This window comes from Lampris incognitus, chromosome 21 (genome assembly GCF_029633865.1).
Source record: "Lampris incognitus isolate fLamInc1 chromosome 21, fLamInc1.hap2, whole genome shotgun sequence".
In the NCBI taxonomy this organism is placed as follows: Eukaryota; Metazoa; Chordata; class Actinopteri; order Lampriformes; family Lampridae; genus Lampris; species Lampris incognitus.
In genome coordinates this window covers 13415648-13436098 of record NC_079231.1, presented here as the reverse complement: position 1 = coordinate 13436098, position 20451 = coordinate 13415648, and the positions used below count along the sequence as shown (strand labels likewise).

The 20451-nt window shown below is 47.0% G+C and overlaps 1 protein-coding gene across 1 annotated transcript in view; it reads left to right on the top strand.

Moving 5' to 3' along the window:
• The window catches only part of spega (striated muscle enriched protein kinase a), a 66842-nt gene that overhangs the window by 23859 nt on the left and 22532 nt on the right, over nt 1–20451 (top strand). The window contains exons 2-14 of the mRNA XM_056301070.1: nt 1689–1793; nt 7887–8223; nt 9347–10282; nt 10817–11319; nt 12599–12745; nt 13382–13564; nt 16473–16636; nt 16732–16820; nt 16988–17163; nt 17556–17742; nt 18658–18731; nt 19064–19222; nt 20220–20409. Coding sequence (XP_056157045.1) covers nt 1689–1793; nt 7887–8223; nt 9347–10282; nt 10817–11319; nt 12599–12745; nt 13382–13564; nt 16473–16636; nt 16732–16820; nt 16988–17163; nt 17556–17742; nt 18658–18731; nt 19064–19222; nt 20220–20409 — 3250 coding nt within the window. The remainder of the gene's footprint in view (nt 1–1688; nt 1794–7886; nt 8224–9346; nt 10283–10816; nt 11320–12598; nt 12746–13381; nt 13565–16472; nt 16637–16731; nt 16821–16987; nt 17164–17555; nt 17743–18657; nt 18732–19063; nt 19223–20219; nt 20410–20451) is intronic.

The window sequence follows — 20451 nt, the reverse complement described above, 5'->3', positions numbered from 1 at the left end:
GTTTGTCTGCTCCCTTATGTGTTCTGATCTTGGCTGTGGCCCCGAACCATTCACAGAAATCTGCTTTTCCGGACAATTTCATTTCGTTTGTGTCCTTGTGATCCGTTTCCCTCATCCTGTTATCTAATTTGATTTTGCGGGGACCGTTGACTTGAGTCTTCAAGGGGTCTGTTCTCCTTGAGGAATCAGCAAGGAAAGACCCAGCATTATGTTTATATGACACACGTGACATGTACACTGCACGCAGCTCATGAGCGCTGATCGTTTCCAGACCGGGGATGACGAAGAGTGAGTCCCCGTCCTTCCTTTTGTGCGCACAGATTTCATTTTCATGGCCGTGTTTTAGTTTTCACAGAAAACCATCTCTCGCTTCTATCACGTTGTGTCACCCTCTCTAAATAGTGCACATTCTCTGCTTCGCTTGCTTTACACGTGGCTTCTGTGCAACAGTCCCATTGTGAAAAGGTCACCCGTGAATCATCATTTTTCACGCTTACTGTCATCTTCAGTCGTCTTCTGTATGAAAAGGCCAGAGTGTCCCGCAGAACAAGCCGTGTTAGGGGCTGGCACAGCTGTCACATTATGAAATCTTTGAATCTCGGGGGCTTTGTTAAAACGTCTTGCTATTGGGGCGTCCGGGTGGCATGGCGGTCTATTCCGTTGCCTGCCAACATGGGGATCGCCGGTTCGAATCCCCTTGTTACCTTTGGCTTGGTCGGGCGTCCGTACGGGCATAATTGGCCGTGTCTGCGGGTGGGAAGCCAGATGTGGGTATGTGTCCTGGTCGCTCCTCCTCTGGTCGGTTGGGGTGCCTATTCAGGGAGGGGGGACTGGAGGGAATAGCGTGATCCTCCCAAGTGCTTCGTCCCCCTGGTGAAACTCCTCACTGTCAGGTGAAAAGAAGTGGCTGGCGACTCCACATGTATCGGAGGAGGCATGTGGTAGTACTGCAGCCCTCCCCAGATCGGCAGAGGGGGTGGAGCAGCGACCGGGACGGCTCAGAGAGCAGGGTGATTGGCCGGGTACAATTGAGGAGAAAAGGGGGGGGGGGGTCTTGCTATTTTCCAAGTGTTGTGTTGGCATTACTGAGAGAAAAGGTGTCTGGGGTGAGTGAGACGAAAGGTTTGAGAAGACACGGCATCTCAGACACTTGGGGTCAATTATTTTTCAGTGAGTAGGATTAATAATTTTTTTGGAGATGAAAGGAAAAGAAATCTGGGTCGCTGAAGGGACTAGAAGAAGTAGATTAGCATCGCTCAGCTTGAGCCCTCGTTCTCGCAAACACGAATAGCGTGTGTACGAGTGTCTAGAGAGCGAATTAGTTCAGGGAAAAAGGAAGAATTGAGGGGGAATTGTTTCTCGAACCCTCCTGTCACTTGTGTTATTTACACCGGTACGGACCCAAGGGAGCAGCCTCTGTAGATATAACTACTGTCTTTTTCTTTTTTTTCCTTTTTTAATAAGCCACAGCTCAGAGCTGACCTTGTGTCTTGGCTTTGCTTCAACTCATTTATTTTGTCTTGGTGGGGTTAAGGGTGGCTGGGTGGGTGCGGAGGAGCAGAGGGGGGGGCGGCTAGCCAAGGTCATATTAAAGGCCACGTCTGGATCTCCACCACTAAGTCGATGTGAAATGTTGTTTGGGTTTGCCATCTTCTCCTCCGATCTCAGCCGTCTCTCCTTTGTTGCAGACTCTGAGACCACAGAGGATGAGGCCACCGAACCTCAAGTACCGATGGAAGCCAAGGAGGGGCTCGGGAGGCACCAAGACAGAGTTGACCACAGAGGTCCTGCAGGTACTAACTCCGTTTATACTGTTTTTTTTTGTTGATTTTTTGCCCCCCCCCCCTCTTTTTCTCCCCAACAGTACTTGGCCAATTACCCCACTCTTCCGAGCCGTCCCGGTCGCTGCTCCACCCCCTCTGCTGATCCGGGGAGGGCTGCAGACTACCACATGCCTCCTCCCATACATGTGGAGTCGCCCCCCGCTTCTTTTCACCTGACGGTGGGGAGTTTTGCCAGGGGGACATAGCACGTGGGTGGATCACGCTATTCCCCCCAGTTGCCCCTCCCCCCTGAACAGGCGCCCCAACCGACCAGAGGAGGCGCTAGTGCAGCAACCAGGACACATACCCACATCTGGCTTCCCACCCGCAGACACGGCCAATTGTGTCTGTAGGGACGCCCGACCAAGCCGGGGGTAACACGGGGATTCAAACTGGCGATCCCCATGTTGGTAGACAACAGAATAGACCGCTACACTACCTTGACGCCCCTACCCTGTCTATTTGTGGCATGATCACTGCTTCCAAGAGATAGAAAACCTTATTTTTTAAAACTTTTTTGGGCTGAAAACATGTTTGTATGGACCTTGGCTAGTAGAACTGCACTCATGACAATTTCAACAAAAATCCGTGCTTTTGTGTGTGTGTGTGGGGGGGGGGGGGCACATTGAGCTCAACCACCTCTGAATCCCACGTGTCATATGGGGGCATCAAAGACGCTGAGATCCACGTGACGTAGGCGACACATTGTGGGGTCCAGTATGTTCGATCGATAAAATACGAGGCGAGTAGAAAGGAGACAGTGCTTGCGTTAGCCAGCTAACCTCCCTGGATCGACTTGAGAGGAGCTGGGGCCTTCAGCCTCCCCCACACCACCATCACCGTCTTCTTCATCTACACCTTTTTCTATCATTTTTCTAAATGCGAGTAGGCGGAGACAGCTTAAAAGTGGGTGCTTGTACTCTTTTACGGGAGATTTCACGCTTTGTGCCACATGCTCTTATATCAAACTCAGAATTGGATACGACTTGCCTGCTGGGGTGTCAGTTTGTCATCAGCCTTTAATTTCATCAGCAGTTTTTACTGATGATTGAAAGCGGATCAAATTATTACTCGGAAAGAAATGATGCAGAACCTAGAGAAATCAATAAATAAATGCTCTCTGCAGCTGTAAATGGTGACCCCGTTCGTTCGGTCCGTAATATTTTCGGTTGGAGGCCAAAACGCTTCGCTCCGTTACTTATTAGGCTCGGGTGAGCTTTGTTTACGAGCCGTCCTCCTCTGTGATTTACTCCAGCGCCGTCGGCACTGCCAAAAACACATCGCCGCAAAACTATGATTGAAAGCAGATTGATAGATTTTATGGATGGTTGCTATCAGGTTGGCCAGAGACGGGCACCGGATGAAATTTTATATGGCAGGGTGCTTTAATCCCTCACGGTGGTGATGAAACCGTGTGACACACTGACCTAGTTTCCATTGGGTACCTGTCTCACGCCTGTATCTGGCGATGTGGCTCCGCAGGGAACATGCAGCCTAAAAACCTGCAAGTGGTTCATCTGGAGAAAATGGGTTGATGGTGATGGGACAATTTACTTTGGATTACTGTGCACTTGCACTGTGACTGCTCTGCTGCTTGTGCGGAGAATAAATATGGCTTTTTAGCAATAATAGAGCATCTATATCCTGTTGAGCCGCCAGCAGAGAGCAAAAATGCACTCTGGTTTATGTATTCCTCATATATTTGTCCTGGAGGCCCTGTAAGGCAGGACAGATCGGAGACGATGACCCGCACGCTCAGAAGGTTTTGTTCTCAGTACATAATGTTGCTTTCAAGCCAGCGGATGGTAATTGCCGCAAGAGACCCTTCACAAATGGCGAAATTACAAAGTGGTTATTGATTCCTCACAAAATGTTCACTTGCTGCCTTGTCAAGTACCCTTGCATGTGGGTAATAATCGTCTGGCAGGCGGGCGTCCAGGTAGAGTAGCGGTCTATTCCGTTGCCTACCAACACGGGGATCGCCGGTTCGAATCCCCATGTTATTTCCAGCTTGGTAGGGCATCCCTACAGGCACAATTAGCCGTGTCTGCAGGTGGGAAGCCGGATGTAGGGGGAGGGGGGGGTAGTGTGACGACCATGAATGACTAGACTCACTAGCCCTTGGCTAACGGACCCTTTAGTTGACTGGTTAGCGCAGTCGCCGGTGGTGCGGGCGACCCGGGTTTGCTTCCCAGCTGCCCTTGAATTTGCTACAGGTATGTGTCCTGGTCACTGCACTAGCGCCTTCTCTGGTTGGTCAGGGTGCCTGTTTGGGGGGGAGAGGGAACTGGGGGGAAATAGCGTGATCCTCCCACACGCTACGTCCCCCCGGTGAAACTCCTCACTATCAGGTGAAAAGAAGCGGCTGGCGACTCCACACGTATCGGAGGAGGCATGTGGTAGTCTGCAGCCCTCCCCCCGGATTGGCAGAGGGGGTGGGTGGTGCAATGACCGGGACGGCTTGGAAGAGTTGGGGTAATTGGCTAGATACAATTGGGGAGAAAAGAGGGGGAAGCAACAACATAAATAAATAAATAATCATCTTGAAGGCTTGTTGTCAGAATTGTAAGGACAAAGAATACTGGAGCGTAGCGGCGTCCGTCCATTGTTGACACTAAACTTGATGATGAGCTTCACTAACCTTTGCAAAGTAGGTCAACAGGATATGTGACTCGACATGACGAATATTGGCACCCTTTTCTTTGGGCACAAATTAGCCGCGCTGCTCTGTGCTTATATAGACAGACTGCGCTTTCTGAGGTTTCGTGTTGACAAGGTTTGCATGGCGTCAACGCTTGCCCCCGAAGATGAGTGAACAAACAGAAAGATGCAGAAGAGAAAAGCGAGACAGAACGAGGCGGCGAATATATTCACTGTTTGACCTCTTCACTTTCAAAGTGGGCTCCAAGGAGTAAACCCGATGTGTCTGTCTCACCTGCAAACACAACATGGCAGCCATTATAAAAAAAAAAAAAAAAAATCACACGCCTGTTTTCACTTTGTTGGGCCATTTCTCAAGAGCATGTAGGTAGCCGGCACATCGATATTCTAACTTTTAATTGCTCTTGATAATGACATTTAAGTAATGCAATAAAAGATTAAAGACAAATTTACCTTATGTGAAAGGCAAAATCTAGGAAAATAAGATCCAGTGTGTGTGTGTGTGTGTGTGTGTGTGTGTGTGTATATGGATAGACTCCAGCAACCCTGAGAGCAGGATAAGCGGTTCAGATGATATATATATATATATATATATATATAGTAACACTTTACATTAAGTGCTTGTAACAAGTGTTAGTTAATAGGTAATAACGCCATTGTAAGTCCTTATAAAAATGCTTAGTAGCATTATTATGTCTTAATAGGCCTAATAAGCATTAGCTAATAGGTAATAGGTCCTTCCTTATAAGTCATAACTTTTGCATTTTGTGGACTATCAAAATATGTCCTTAGATGCTACGTGCAAAGCGCAAAGTTTTATGCACTTTGGACTTACAACCTGAGACAAGTGTGGAAAAGTAGGTTCTGCGTATTTTGCAAGTGTCACCTAGTGGCCGAAAACGTGTTTATGACGCTTTTATTAACACATATACACTACCGTTCAAAAGTTTGGGATCACATTGAAATGTCCATATTTTTGAAGGAAAAGCACTGTACTTTTCAATGAAGATAACTTTAAACTAGTCTTAACTTTAAAGAAATACACTCTATACATTGCTAATGTGGTAAATGACTATTCTAGCTGCAAATGTCTGGTTTTTGGTGCAATATCTACATAGGTGTATAGAGGCCCATTTCAAGCAACTATCACTCCAGTGTTCTAATGGTACAATGTGTTTGCTCATTGGCTCAGAAGGCTAATTGATGATTAGAAAACCCTTGTGCAATCATGTTCACACATCTGAAAACAGTTTAGCTCGTTACAGAAGCTACAAAACTGACCTTCCTTTGAGCAGATTGAGTTTCTGGAGCATCACATTTGTGGGGTCAATTAAACGCTCAAAATGGCCAGAAAAAGAGAACTTTCATCTGAAACTCGACAGTCTATTCTTGTTCTTAGAAATGAAGGCTATTCCATGCGAGAAATTGCTAAGAAATTGAAGATTTCCTACACCGGTGTGTACTACTCCCTTCAGAGGACAGCACAAACAGGCTCTAACCAGAGTAGAAAAAGAAGTGGGAGGCCGCGTTGCACAACTGAGCAAGAAGATAAGTACATTAGAGTCTCTAGTTTGAGAAACAGACGCCTCACAGGTCCCCAACTGGCATCTTCATTAAATAGTACCTGTTAGAGCCTGTTTGTGCTGTCCTCTGAAGGGAGTAGTACACACCGGTGTAGGAAATCTTCAATTTCTTAGCAATTTCTTGCATGGAATAGCCTTCATTTCTAAGAACAAGAATAGACTGTCGAGTTTCAGATGAAAGTTCTCTTTTTCTGGCCATTTTGAGCGTTTAATTGACCCCACAAATGTGATGCTCCAGAAACTCAATCTGCTCAAAGAAGTGCCCATCCAACCAATCCAACTTGTGGGAGCTGCTTCTGGAAGCGTGGGGTGCAATTTCTCCAGATTACCTCAACAAATTAACAGCTAGAATGCCAAAGGTCTGCAATGCTGTAATTGCTGCAAATGGAGGATTCTTTGACGAAAGCAAAGTTTGATGTAAAAAAAATCTTATTTCAAATACAAATCATTATTTCTAACCTTGTCAATGTCTTGACTCTATTTTCTATTCATTTCACAACATATGGTGGTGAATAAGTGTGACTTTTCATGGAAAACACGAAATTGTTTGGGTGATCCCAAACTTTTGAACGGTAGTGTATAGTCTTATAAACACACAGTAATGTTAATGAGCATTTTATAAGGTCTTATAAGGGCCTTATTACCTATTAATGAACACTTATTACATGCACTTGATGTAAGCGAGCGTACAAGTGCTTTATTCGATCCTGCTGGGACCATTAAAGACATGCTGATGTCAGACACAAGGCTGCTGGTGTGAATAATGTCCTCCATTTAGCTTGAAAGCAGGCGGGTGAAAAGCATTTTTCCTTGCCATATCTGCCCTAAACTGCAGTTTGCCCCTCAGTGAGATGGAAGCCTGCTGACAAAGGGAAAGTCTCTGGGCTATAAAAGGAGATGTTTAAAGCCCACTATGTCAGGATTTTAAAGTATGAAACGTCCTTCTCGGCGGCGTCGTGGACAAGATCTGTCATTTTATTTAGGGTCCTTTTGAATCTGGAGTGATGTGGTTAGTTTCCAGACGGTGGCGGGTGTCATGAGTCAGTAGCGTTTGTGTTTGCCAGTCTGTCATCTCACATCCCCTCCCTCCATTCCTGTTAGACGGTTTAGGTCGTCAATGCAAGATGCTGACTGTTCTTTCCTTTTGCTGCCAAAGCGTTCTTGTCTCCCTTACTCATCACAAAAATGTCAATCTTCACCTGATTTGCAACGGGGGAGGATCCGTTTTAGCCGGCGTGTGCGGTCTCTCTGACGCATCATCGCGTCACTTTTGGCTTCTTCTGTCAGTCATTCTCAACTTCAGATTTAGCCTGTTCATACTTGTTGGTACAGAACATTGGTTTGTCCACCCACTAAATGCCAGCGTCCACTTTTCTACTTTCCTCTGCTGTCCTCTTCTCTGTACGGTTCACCCGTTGAAGAGCCGTATCTTTTTTAATGTTTCTCGCTCTCTGTCTCTCTCTGTCTCCATCTGTCTGTCTGTCTCTCTCTGTGTCTCTGTCTCTCTTTTTCTCTCTCTCTGTCTGTCTTTCTCCATCTGTCTCTCTGTCTCTCTCTCCGTCTGTCTCTCGCTCTGTCTCTTTTTCTCTGTCTGTCTCTGTCTTGTCTTTTTTTCTCTCTCTTTTTCTGTCTCTTAATTGATATGTGAATTGGTTCTGTGATGGAGAGTTAAGTCTTTATTGGACAGGTTAATGTGAGGGAGTAATTTTTGTTTATATTTTTAAAAAGATGGAAAGTCTGTTTTTGTTAAAGAATTTTTGTTTAATAAAGACTTGTTTTAAAAGTCAAGGTCTGTCTCTCTCTCTCTCTCTCTCTCAAGGTGAAGGAAGACGGATGATGGACATTAACCCAGACGGCTCAGATCGCAGGGCCACCCTTCCCGGCGGTTACGACCCTGTGGTGGAGCGAGAGCTGAGAGCCCTGGGTTCACGCCCTCCGGGGTCCCACCCAGACCCCTCAAACCCCGCCAGGCAAGCTCTCGGCGGGGGGGCCACCGACGGGTGCCCCCCTGTCCGTCACCTTGGTGTGGAACCCCTGATCCGGGCGTCTCATGCTAACCTGAACCGCCCCGTTCAAGGATCAGAGGAAAGTGTGTCCGTAGGCAGCGACTACTATGGAAGCATGTTCAGCCTCTACCGAGGGAGAACATTTTCTATGCCACTATAGCTAATGCCGTCTTATTCTGAGGATTCAGCTGAAAAACACAAAGACTGGCCACACAAATCCCAATTTGCAAAGACAACTAACTCATTAGGATCAAACAACACAGCTCGCGTAGACCCAGCTTTCAGAAAATTGCATTACGCACAAAGTATTTAGATTTATGATTTTCTGTTCTAGGATTATATTATGCCATCTTTGCTTAATGTTACCATCCTTTTCGATTTCGACACTTTCCTTTGACTCCATGCTGTTAATGCGGCCGCCTTTGCTCCTTTGTTTATATTGCTCTGGGTGTGGTTTGAGTTTCACTTGATTCTGATAACCAGTAACACAACTGTTGTTTCCTACACACGTCATTTACACGTCTTTCCTGTAGCCATTAGAGCTCCGAGTTTGTTGTCGAAGTACTTTTTTGAATACTGTGATTGACGGTCCCGACCCGATGCATGATTTCTAAAGTAACCCATCACTTCTGGATTAACGCTATCTACAAATGTTTGCTCTGGCATGCATGGGTTGCTGGTTTCGTTCCAAGCTAATGTTTGCATGAATTTCCTCACAATGTTCCTCCCAACGAGTAGAGTGATTCTGTTTTTCTGGCTCTTTTCAGGCACGCATTTTTTTGTGTGTAGCCACAACCAGTCTTAAGTCTTTTAAGTCTCCTCATTTCTTTTGTAGGAATTTATGTCTGATCAGAGAAATGTAATTATTTCACCTTCCTTTGTCACGTTAACATGCCAGTGACCGACAATTCATGTAAACTGATGTGGAGTTAGGGCTACTACACTATTACTCTGCAAAAAAAAAAAATGTACATGGCCCAAATTCAGTTATCTCTTTTTTGATATCCATTTTGTTTCATGTTGTTGTGTTTCTCTCTGAAAAATGAGATACAGACAACACAGACAGAGATACAAAGGACAGAAACACAGCACTCACCTGTGAATATATAAAGAAAAGAAAAACTGCAGATGGAAGAACAGTGTGAAAGACTAACTCAGATGAACATTCACAGGCTTGGGTGTTTTAGTATTACTCCTCCGTAAGTGTCGTCATCCCTACCGCTCTGCAACTCAAACCTAACCCTCTATTTGCCCTCGATCCGCACCTCTTTAGGACTCAAACTGCTGACGAATCAAAGAGGCTCTCCTCCCACAGCTCCTCGCCATCTTTGCCTCCACAAACTGACCCTGCTCCCTCCGCGTCCCACCAGACATCTCCCGGTGCACACAAAAATGGTGTCGACGCACCCACACAAGACCGATCCCTTGGAGGTTTGGTGGCCGAACCCAAACTCACAGTTGCCCATCCCCAATCATCTAGGACAGACCAACCGTCCAACTCAAATGTTAACAGCGGCGTGATGACACCCAAACTGGCCCGCGCAGGGCCCAAGATCTTTGATAGGGTCCGTTCTTTCGAGGAGCGGAGGGGAAGCGTGGATTTACCGGGGCCAAGTGGGTTTGGACGGGCAGCTTCTTGTGATTCGGATGACAGCGGTCATCTAACGGCAGGAGGCCCCACCAAGGAGGAGGCACGGGTCCTGCAGGACGCCGCCCAGAGGCGTTCAGCATTCAAACAGCGGGCCTCCTCCTTGGAAGACAAGACCAGCTATGCTCAGAGGGTCCAGAGCTTCCAGAGCAAGTTTACCGAAGAGCTGCAGAGGATCAAGAAGTTGGTGGGGAAACCCAACCTGAAGAAGGCGTACTCCACAGAGCAGATTACCCAGAGAGACAGACCGTCCCTGGGAAAGATAGAGCCCATCCCTCTGCAGGTGGTTAAAAAGCTGGAGGCGAGGGAGCGGGCGCTGGAGGAAAAGATGGAAGCGAGGAGACGAGGTGATGGGTTGCTGCACACTAAAGATGAAGGCCCGGGAGATCACGTGGGTGAGTCTCAGAAGAGGAGGGTGATGCAGCCAGATTCGCTGGAGAAGCCAGCAGACAGCCCATCACCACAAAGCACTGGGAAAATCTCTGTTACCATGGAGACAGCACCAGTTCACCAGTTACCAGGGCGACCATTGCCAACAGTCGCAAGGAGAAGCCCAACCAGGTTAGAGAAGATTATCTATATCAGTGATTGTGTTTGTGTGGGGGGGTTTTTTAGGGGGAAAAAAAAGTGAATATATAATGCTTTTTTGAATGCATTGGTGGACTTGGACTCCACCAACACAACATGAATAATTGTTTCTTTCATTGCCATGTCATTTCAAATGCAAATTCTGCTCCGTACTCATCTGCATTACGTAGACATGGGCAGTATTTCAATTTGATCATTTATTGGCTTTCAACAGTATTATATCAAAATGACATTTGGATAATATCACATCATCATGCAGAATTTTATTGTTTGAATTACTTATAATGAGTGTTTTTTTGAAAACTACTTTTGGTTATGATGTTATACTTTACTGAACAGTTCAATGTGACGAAGGTCAGTTAGATTCTTAAGCATGGTATTTTTGCATATTTAAGCAGGTATTATGATATAACGTCGATACTGTGTAAAACTCTCTATGATTATTGGGATAATGTTTTCATATTGGTCAGTGCTAGCATTATCCAACAGTTGGATTTTCACACACAGGGAAACCCTCCAGGGTTCTCCAGCTGCAACACCCTCCCTCGTGGCAGACAAGGAGCCTCTTGTTGCTGTGGCCCCAAAGTCTTCGTCCTCTTTCAGTGACCAGAGGTGTCCCAATATTAAGCCAGATTCAAAGAGGGGCGTAGACAGCGTGGCAGAGCGCCAGTCACCTAGTCCAACTGGGACGAAAACATTCCCGGTCGCCGTCAGGGAAGCGGGCTCCCAGTACCCCTCCAAGCCCCCACGGCTCAGTTCATCCCCGACACCTCCTAACATCAGTCCTCTCCTGAAAAGGAGGAAGGCAGAGCTGGGGCGGTCCTCTCCCACTTCGAAGGTGACCATCCCTACAATCCTGTTGGAGGATGAACCCATGGAGGAGGAGGAGGAGGAGGAGGGTGCTGTTGGGATATATGAAGACGGGAACACCAGCAAGGCTGCGAGGAGGGGGATGTCGAGTCACAAGACAAAGAGAAGCATCTCCGGTCGACCCGTGTCTGCAGGGAAAGGTAAACACTTCTACAAGTGGGAGAACTGAATGATATGAATTCAAGTTCAAGGGGGCGTCCAGGTAGCGTAGTGTTCTATTCCGTTACCTACCAACAGGGGGATCGCCAGTTCAAATCCCTATGTTACCTCCGGCTTGGTCGGGTGTCCCTACAGACACAGTTGGCCTTGTCTGCGGGTTGGAAGCCGGTTGTGGGTATGTGTCCTAGTCGCTGCACTAACGCCTCCTTTTGTCGGTCGGGGCGCCTGTTCGGGGGGGGGGGGGACTGGGAGGGAATAGCGTGATCCTCCCACGCGCTATGTCCCCCTGATGAAACTCCTCACTGTCAGGTGAAAAGAAGCGGCTGGTCTGCAGCCCTCCTCGGATTGGAGCAGCGACCGGGATGGCTCGGAAGAGTGTAGTAATTGGACGGGTACAATTGGGGAGAAAAAATCCCCCCAAAAATAAATAAATAAAAGGAATTCAAGTTCCTTCCAAGTGAAGGCATTAGCGCTTGGTTTGAAATAGGGCTGAACAATAAATATGTTGTTTCAGAATCAACGTCACAGTATTGCAAGAGCCACATTGCAATGCATGGCAAATTGGGCCCATCAGTCATCAGGCTTAACGTCTTATTGCTCGATAGAAAAAAATAAATCTAGCAAGCTTCACTTTTTTATGAGCGCTCTTGAAAAATATTCCAGCGCATATGACAAATAGTATAATTTAGTCTAATGGAATGACGTCTTGGACAACCGCCTTATTTTCCCCTCTAAAATCACCCTAATCATTAGCTGGGTGATAAAGCCTTTGCAAAAGGAGCTTTGAACGTTAAAAGCTGCATTTATCTGGTGATATTATGAAACTCCTGATTTTTTTTTTAATATTGCAACACATTTTGAAAATGATAAATTGCATTGCGGTGTCGTTCAGGTCTAGTCTGAAATCCACTGTAAACAAGACCAATGGGGGCTGTTGTTGAAAGCATGTGAGGTAAAAATCCAATTGTATTTCCCTGTGGTTGCCTACATGCTATGAGGAAACATGCTTAACGTAGCAGTGATGCATGGATTCGCAAACCTTGAACACAGGACCCAGATTCAGTACATATACTCTGATGTGGCATCTGGATTTACTGATGCATGGCAGAACTGACATTATGTGAGGCTGTGCAGAGGTCTGTGACATTATGGAACATTATGGGAAGGGGAAATAGCATGTGACTCAATATGGGGCCCTGACATCTTAAGAAACCAGGAAGCACCGATATGTGATGTATGATCTTGACCATTTAATTTCAGAGGGTTTATCCATTGACTCCTGTATGTCTGCAGATGAAGGGCAAGCCGAGGCCCCGCGTTTTGAGAAGCCCCTGGTGGACATCATGACACAGGCCGGTTTTGAGGTCACTCTCAAGTGCGTCATCAACGGCAGACCCTCCCCAACAGGTACTGTTAAAACCACAGGCTGAGGCGTCTGGGTAGCATAGTGGTCTATTCCGTTGCCTACCAGTACGGGACTCGCCGGTTCAGATCTCCGCGTTACCTCCGGTTTGGTCGGGTGTCCGTCCCTACAGACACAATTGGCCGTGTCTGCGGGTGGGAAGCCAGATGTGGGTCTGTGTCCTGGTCGCCGCACTAGCGCCTCCTGTGGCCAGTCGGGGCGCCTGTTCAGGGGGGAGGGGGAACTGGGAGGAATAACGTGATCTTCCCACACGCTACGTCCCCCTGGCGAAACTCCGAACTGTCAGGTGAAAAGAAGCGGCTGGCGACTCCACATGTGTCAGAGGAGGCATGTGGTAGTCTGCAGCCCTCCCTGGATCGGCAGAGGGGCTGACCGGGATGGCTCGGGAGAGTGGGGTAATTGGATGGGTACAATTGACAATTGGGGAAAAAAAGGGGGGGGGGGGAATCAAAAAAACAAAAACAAACCACAGGCTGGAAATAAAGAGTATTTTGATACAGACATTGTATATTAGTTTTAGTTAAAATGCATTGAATTTTAGTGAGTCTGTGTGACTTACATGTGTGTCTGTGTGAAAGCTTATGTGTTTTTTTGTGCCATCCATTCTCCTTTCTTATCAGTGGTGTGGAGGAAGAGTGACTTGACAATCAGGAGTGATGCGTCCTACGTGGTGAAGGCCGAGGGGCAGAGGCACAGCCTGGTGATAAAGCGGATGAGGTCGAACGATGCAGGGACGTACAGCATCACCGCCATAAACGCCGCTGGCCGGGTGTCCTGCAGCGCCACGCTCTACATCCAATCAGGTGAGGTGTGGTCGTTGTGGCAGAGATCTCACATGCTGTCAGGAGAGATTAATGAGCATGTGGGGGTTGGAGGGAGGACCTGGCATGGCACCATGGAGCGTGTATCGCACGCAACGCTTGATTTAGATTAAGATGGAGATTGCAAGATTGAACGGAGGCGTGCAAGTGTTATGCTCTACTTGAAAAACATAAACACAGTGACACACACACCTACGCGCACACACACACACACACACACACACACACACACACACACACACACACAAACAGTCATAAATTTGCTTTAATCCACTGCCACCCCTCCTCTATTTAACATTCGGTCTTAATTACCACAGAGGACCGTTGCCACACAGCATCCCAGGGCTCTTCATAGTGATGGTCGCCATGGTAACCCATCAATTCTTAAAGGCACTCCACTTCCCCCGGTGGAAATTCAAAATGCAGCCTCGCCCCATCACACAAAAGCCCCCCCCCCCCTGAATCCCAAAGGTGCACCTGGTATTCAAAACCAGGAATAAAAAAAAAAAACAAACAGAATTTTCTGCTGTTAAACAACCTGCAAGTGCTGTACGCTGTGGTTATTCATGATTATATAATCTATGCTATTGTGTCATGCATCTCTAGTGCGTTGTGTGTGGGCGTGTTTGATTTTTCAGTGTCTGCTTTTTGAGTGTCATTTCTCCATATGTTTATTTATTTATGTGTGGTGTGTATTATGCACATGCACACAGGCGAACACGCATGGAAGATCATGACATGTGTTTTGCAGATTGTTGATTTAGACCCATGGTGAGTGCAACCTGCACTTTGCCAGTGCTGTCAACATTGTGTGTGCGCGCTGTGGTAGCTCACTGCTAGCAACAAGCCTGCCTTGCCATATTAGGCCGGTGGAGTCTAACTTAACAGGGGTATTTTTAGCCGCCCCCTTGTTCTCTCTAGTAATTGCAGTCTGCTTTATTTCGCAGTCTGAGATTAGTGTCACCATCGAGGGACTTTTTTTTTTTTAAATCTCAGTAGATTTCATGCTGCAGGGCTCGGAGTCAGGAACTGTCAAAATGTTGTGGGAGATTATGTGAGTCATTTTAGCCGCTTGGAAGCAGAGCAGATTTTTGGCTCTGTAATCCAAAGTATGGGGAGAGGAAGGTGTAAATTCCTGCAAGGACATTTCAGACATTGTTATGGTAAAGAAGCTCAACACCTCATGCAAATATTCTGGAAATGTTCTCAACTAGCCATCAAAATGAATGGGAATTCCTGACTGATTCCACCCCCCCCCCCACCCCCACAGTATTCATATATTTCCATCCTCGTTTGAGCTTTTTTGACCTTGGGTTGGTGGAATCACAAGTTGATCTCGAGTGGGCGAATCAAATAATCGCCACAATTTTCACGAAGCAGCACCTCAAGGCATTGTAATGGAACCTTTCCATATTTCAGGATGAGCACAATAAAAGGAGTGGGGGGGTTGGGGTGGGGTGGAAATCACAATGACTTGCAAAGTGAAAGGGAACCAAAAAAAAAAAAAGTGAGACGGCATGAGCATGATGGAAGAGGAAGATTAGCCGGCTAGCTCAGCACAGCGGTTGTGTAAGAGCTGGCAGGTTCATGTAAATACTCCCAGGAGTAAAAGCCCCTTGGTACACACACACAGACACTGCACAGAGATGTGACTCTAGGTAGGTCTTTTATTTCGTATCATTCTTTCGATTTTAAAGCCAATCTGTTGGACGAATCAAGAGACTAATCCCGCATGAGCGTACTTTTTTTTTCTTTTAGCTGTAAAGTTACGATTTTAACCACAGCAAGTTGCTTCTCGGACATACTGCACAGTATTCACGTGTCAGCAGGGGGATTTATTTTTAATTCTTCTGTATTTTGGTTGCAGCGTTCAGCAGTTGAGTGTAACTCCTTTTTATTTATTTATTTATTTATTACTGTTGTGTTAGTCCAAGGGTAATGCTACGATGTCTGTTTTCATAGTATGGCTTGAAAGCTGGGGGGGAAAAACGAGATAGGTTTTGGCGTCTAACGTTTATCTTGTCTTACCAAACAAGAGGGAATCTGCTCATTGTGCTCCATTTACACATTTTAGTGGTTCGGCCGACTCTAGTGGTGTTATCTGCCAATGGGAGTTGGGATTTTTGAGTATTTACTTGGAGAAAAAGCTGGAGAGAGACATATATAAAAGGTGACTGAGAGAGACATAGAGGGAGAGACGGACAAAGATGGAGAGCGATGTAGAGAAATAGAATCAGAGGGAGAGAGAGGGAGACTTAGACGGGAGGCGAGGGAGACATATAGTCTTGGAAAGGGGCAGGGTGGAGGTGTTTTAAAGTCCTCTCTCCGGCGGTAAATTAATTTGAACTCAAACAGCTCCAGACATGCTGTCTGCTCCGGTACTCCATGGGAATAAGCGAATGATTGGGTCAGGGATTAAGGGATTAATTCATTATCTGTTCAGTTACGGTCACTTCAGAGGCATCCCTGAGCTCTCTGCGTGTGTGTACTTATGTGTGTGTTCATATATGTGTGTGTGTGTCTGTGCGCATATTCCACTCATTCTCAAACTCATAGCTCTCGTAAGTCCCGTCTTTGCCAAAGGCTCATCTTGGCAAAGACGCTCATCAACGGAGACAAATGTACATAAACAGCAGAGCGCCAACAGATTGTTTCCACGACTTTAATAAGCCCCCGTAATGCTGCGCAAACCGTATTTTGTCTAAATTCCATCTTGACGAGACAAAATTAATAACGTGACGCAAATTTCAAATGACTCAATGAAAACAGTTTTTTTGGGGAATTCTTGTAAAAATGAATCGGGGGGGCGGGTGAGGGGGGAAAGCTGTTGTACAATTGTAATGCAGGTTATGCATCAAACCCTCACCACATCCATCATCCTCTCTACTAGAGCCAGCCCACGTGCATTGTGGGAAACAGACCTTGCCCCTGGAGGCCAGCAGCCCCGTGCAGACGGACGAAGAGTGCCTCGGCCCCCAGGAGGAGGCCATGGAGCTCGGACACTCATCTATTCTGAGTAAAGAAGTCCACTTCAGAGAGCCTCCCTTCTTTCAGGTGGAACACACTTACATGGTCCCCTAAATCAGAAAACAGAATAATCTTAATATTTGTGCTTTGTACACTTATATTATGTTGTGATTCATGTAAAGGTGGCACTCGGTGATCAAGTGGTGATCGAAGGCCAAGAGGTCGTCCTGGCAATGAAAGCAAAGGGGCAACCCAAACCCATGGTTTACTGGTAAGGGGCTGGAAAACGGTGACCTCCTTCCTACTGCTAGGCGTACATCTAATGCAATGTAAAACAAGAAACCCAGGTCCCAGTGTCAATAACCGTGTGTGCCGAGCTGCCCCAGCCTCAGCCGTCTGGACATAAATGATTGTCACTGCCGCTTTATATCGATCCAGGTTCAAGGACAGAGTCGCAGTGAAGACCTCCGGGAACATCACCCTGTGCGAGACAGAAGACGGCAACAGCCAAATGAGAATCTCCTCAGCCCAGAGGTCCAACGCGGGGCTTTACGTCTGCAAGATTATTAATGAGCACGGATCAGAGCAGTGTGACTGCAGACTGGAGGTCAAAGGTAGGATGAAGATGAAATATAATGTGTGTAAAATAACTGTCCTACAGGAGGATGACCTACTGTCGTCATACAATGTGGGTACGGTATGCTGCTTTGTGACCTTTCCTAGTTAAAAAAAATAGTTTCAGACTAGAAACACGGCCAAGATGTGACGTACAAACAGATAAACTAAAGGCTTTTCAACCTTTTTCCACTAACGTCATATTGGATGTTTTTATTCGGGTTACTATCATCGGATGTGGGATACTGTTTAGAAAAATTGGATGATAGTTAATGAAATGATGTAGGGGTGATGCAAGCCAGATTACTGGTTACCCTTGATCACAGTTTTTTTAAGCTCTACACCAAGAAAGGAAACTGTTATTTTTTTTATTGTTTCGATTTTTTTCCAGTGTCTTCTGTACAGACATCTCTGACCATCACTAAAGAGGTGCAGAACGTGGCAGTGCGGGCTGGTGAATCAGCCCTGTTTGAATGTCGTATGATGGGGCCTGTGGATGTGGACGTGGACTGGCTGTCCAACGGGAAGCTGATCCAGCCGGCGTTGCTCAACTGCAAGATGCACTTCGATGGGAAAAGGTCGATTTGCAGAAAGCCCGTTATCCTCTCACACCCTCACATTCTTATCTGCATTACAGACCGATGGCGACATTGGTGCAAAACAGTCGTGCGGATTTATCAGCCTTAGTTCATTATACAAATTTGTAAATTATCTGTCTGCACTGCCAGGTTAAGGGACTAGTCTCAGCAAATGGTACTCTTTTCAGAAAAAAGTAAATTGTATCAAGGTTTGGGCATCCGGGTAGCATAGCGGTCCAGGTAGCATAGCGGTCTGAGTAGCGGTAGCGTACCATTGCCTACCAACACAGGGATTGCCACTTCGAATCCCTGTGTTACCTCCGGCTCGATCGAGCGTCCCTGCAGACACAATTGGCCGTGTCTGGGAAGCCGGATGTGGGTATAGCGCCTCCTCTGGTCCGTCGGGGCGCCTGTTCAGGGGGGAGGGGGGACCGGGGGGAATAGCGTGATCCTCACGTGCTACGTCTCCCTGGCAAAACTCCTCACGGTCAGGTGAAAAGAAGCGGCTGGCGACTCCACATGTATTGGAGGAGGCGTGTGGTAGTTTGCGGTAATTGGCCGGACACAACTGGGGAGAAAAACGGGTGAAAAAAAAAAATCCAAAAAAAAAATATTATATCAGGGTTGATTTTTATTGTTTCGTGGTTGTGGTCAAAAGCCGCTTTTTGACACGAACCAAATTGATCAACATCAGCAAAGTCGGCTCTCTGTGTGGAAATATCACCGAGGATATGACAGTAATTTTGGTAGAGTAAATCTCGGGGTCTTTTTTCCAAGCAAGGGTTTTGACTGTAATACCCACTGTCATTTTGTGGCGTTTCGAAATGGCGGCTGTCGAAGACTGACTTCAGAAAGCATCGCAGCCCAAGTTATTGGCTTTGATGGGGTAAAAAGCATTTCTGTTTTATCTTCTAGGTGCCGACTCTTATTAAATTCGGTGCATGAGGACGACAGCGGCACATACACCTGCAAGCTTAGCACTGCCAAAGGTGAGCGAGACTTCCCTCCTTTATAATACTATTACTTTTATGCCTCCGAGAAAAGAAATTAATTGACAGACGAATGCAATTGTTCCGTTTGTGGAAATGGGTGTTGGACGTTCCTGTATCGCTATCCCTCTCAGGGGGGAAGAAAAGCAATATTTGATTTTCACTTGCCTCGATAAGGTTTAATAGTAGAGCTCATTATTCTGTTTCCGTTATTTTACTTTGTGCTTTTCATAATCCCATTCTGAACTGCATGGTCCATGCCAGGTGGCTAAAACTGATGCGGTCCCTTAGAAAAATCCACCTGTAAAGACGTTTATAACTGCCCCTTACAGAGGAGGTGATCTCCAGCGCCAGCCTCAAGGTCGCCCCCTCCAAGGAGCCTCTGTTCACACGCAGACTGGACATCCTGGAGGTCATTGAAGGTCGCACTGCCCGATTTGACTGTAAGGTCAGCGGGTCGCCTGCCCCCCGCGTCACCTGGATGCACTTTGGTAAGAATACTTTAAGTTAAAGGCCAGTCATTACTCTGAAACAACTAAATAATATGCAATTAAAATATACTGAGTTATATATGAATAAAAGAGGGGCTTTTGGGGTGTCCGGGTAGCGGAATGATCTATTCCGTTGCCTACCAACAAGGGGATCGCCAGTTTGAATCTCCGTGTTACCTCCAGCTTGGTTGGGTGTGCCTACACACACAATTGGCCATGTCTGCGGGTGGGAAGCAAGATGTGGGTATGTGTCCTGGTCGCCATACTAGCGCCTCCTCTGGCCGATCGGGGCACCTGTTCAGGGGGGAGGGGGGAACTGGGGGGAATAGCGTGATCCTTCCACGCGCTACGTCCCCCTGGCGAAACTTCTCACTGTCAGGTGAAAAGAAGCAGCTGGCGACTCCACATGTATCGGAGGAGGCATGTGGTAGTCTGCAGCCCTCCCCGGACCGGCAGAGGGGGTGGAGCAGCAACCGGAACAGCTCGGAAGAGCGGGGTAATTGGCCATATACAATTGGGAAGAAAAGGGGGGGGATTAATCTACGTCAAACACTGTATGGGATGAGTCAGACCCTTTAGTAGACTGGTTAATGTAGCCGCCCGTGGTGCGGGGGACACGGCTTCGCGTCCCGGCTGTGGCGGTTCCCGGGCTGCCCCCCAAATTCACTACAGTATCACTAAAAAAAACACTGTATGGGATAAATTCACAAATCACATCGTGCCAAACACAAATTATTTGAATCCGTGAATGTCCTGCTGAGTAACTTCATCATAGTCAAGATAGCACGACATTCGATTATATTTAACAGCTCATTATAGTGACAGGGGAGCAAACTACGGTAGAGAAATAGAAAAGCTTGTAGGAGGTGTTCTCCTACAGCACTGCCATCCTCAGTCTGAACCACACCCCCCCCTTTTCTTAAATCCTTTTAATCTATGTGAGTAGACGGAGACGGGCTAAATGTGAGTGCTGACTTGCTCTTTAACTCGCTTTCAGAGACGCCGGTGGAGGAGAATGACAACATGCGCATCCTTCAGGAGGGCGGACGGCACTCGCTGGTCATCGCCCACGTCAGCAGTAGCACGGAAGGCTTCTACACGGCCGTCGCGCAGAACATCCACGGGAAGTCCGAATGCACGGCAGAGCTCTACATGCAAGAACCTCGAGCTGCCATCTCTTCTCATATGTGAGAAAGTCACAGAGATCTCTGAGAACCAGAATGGGCTTC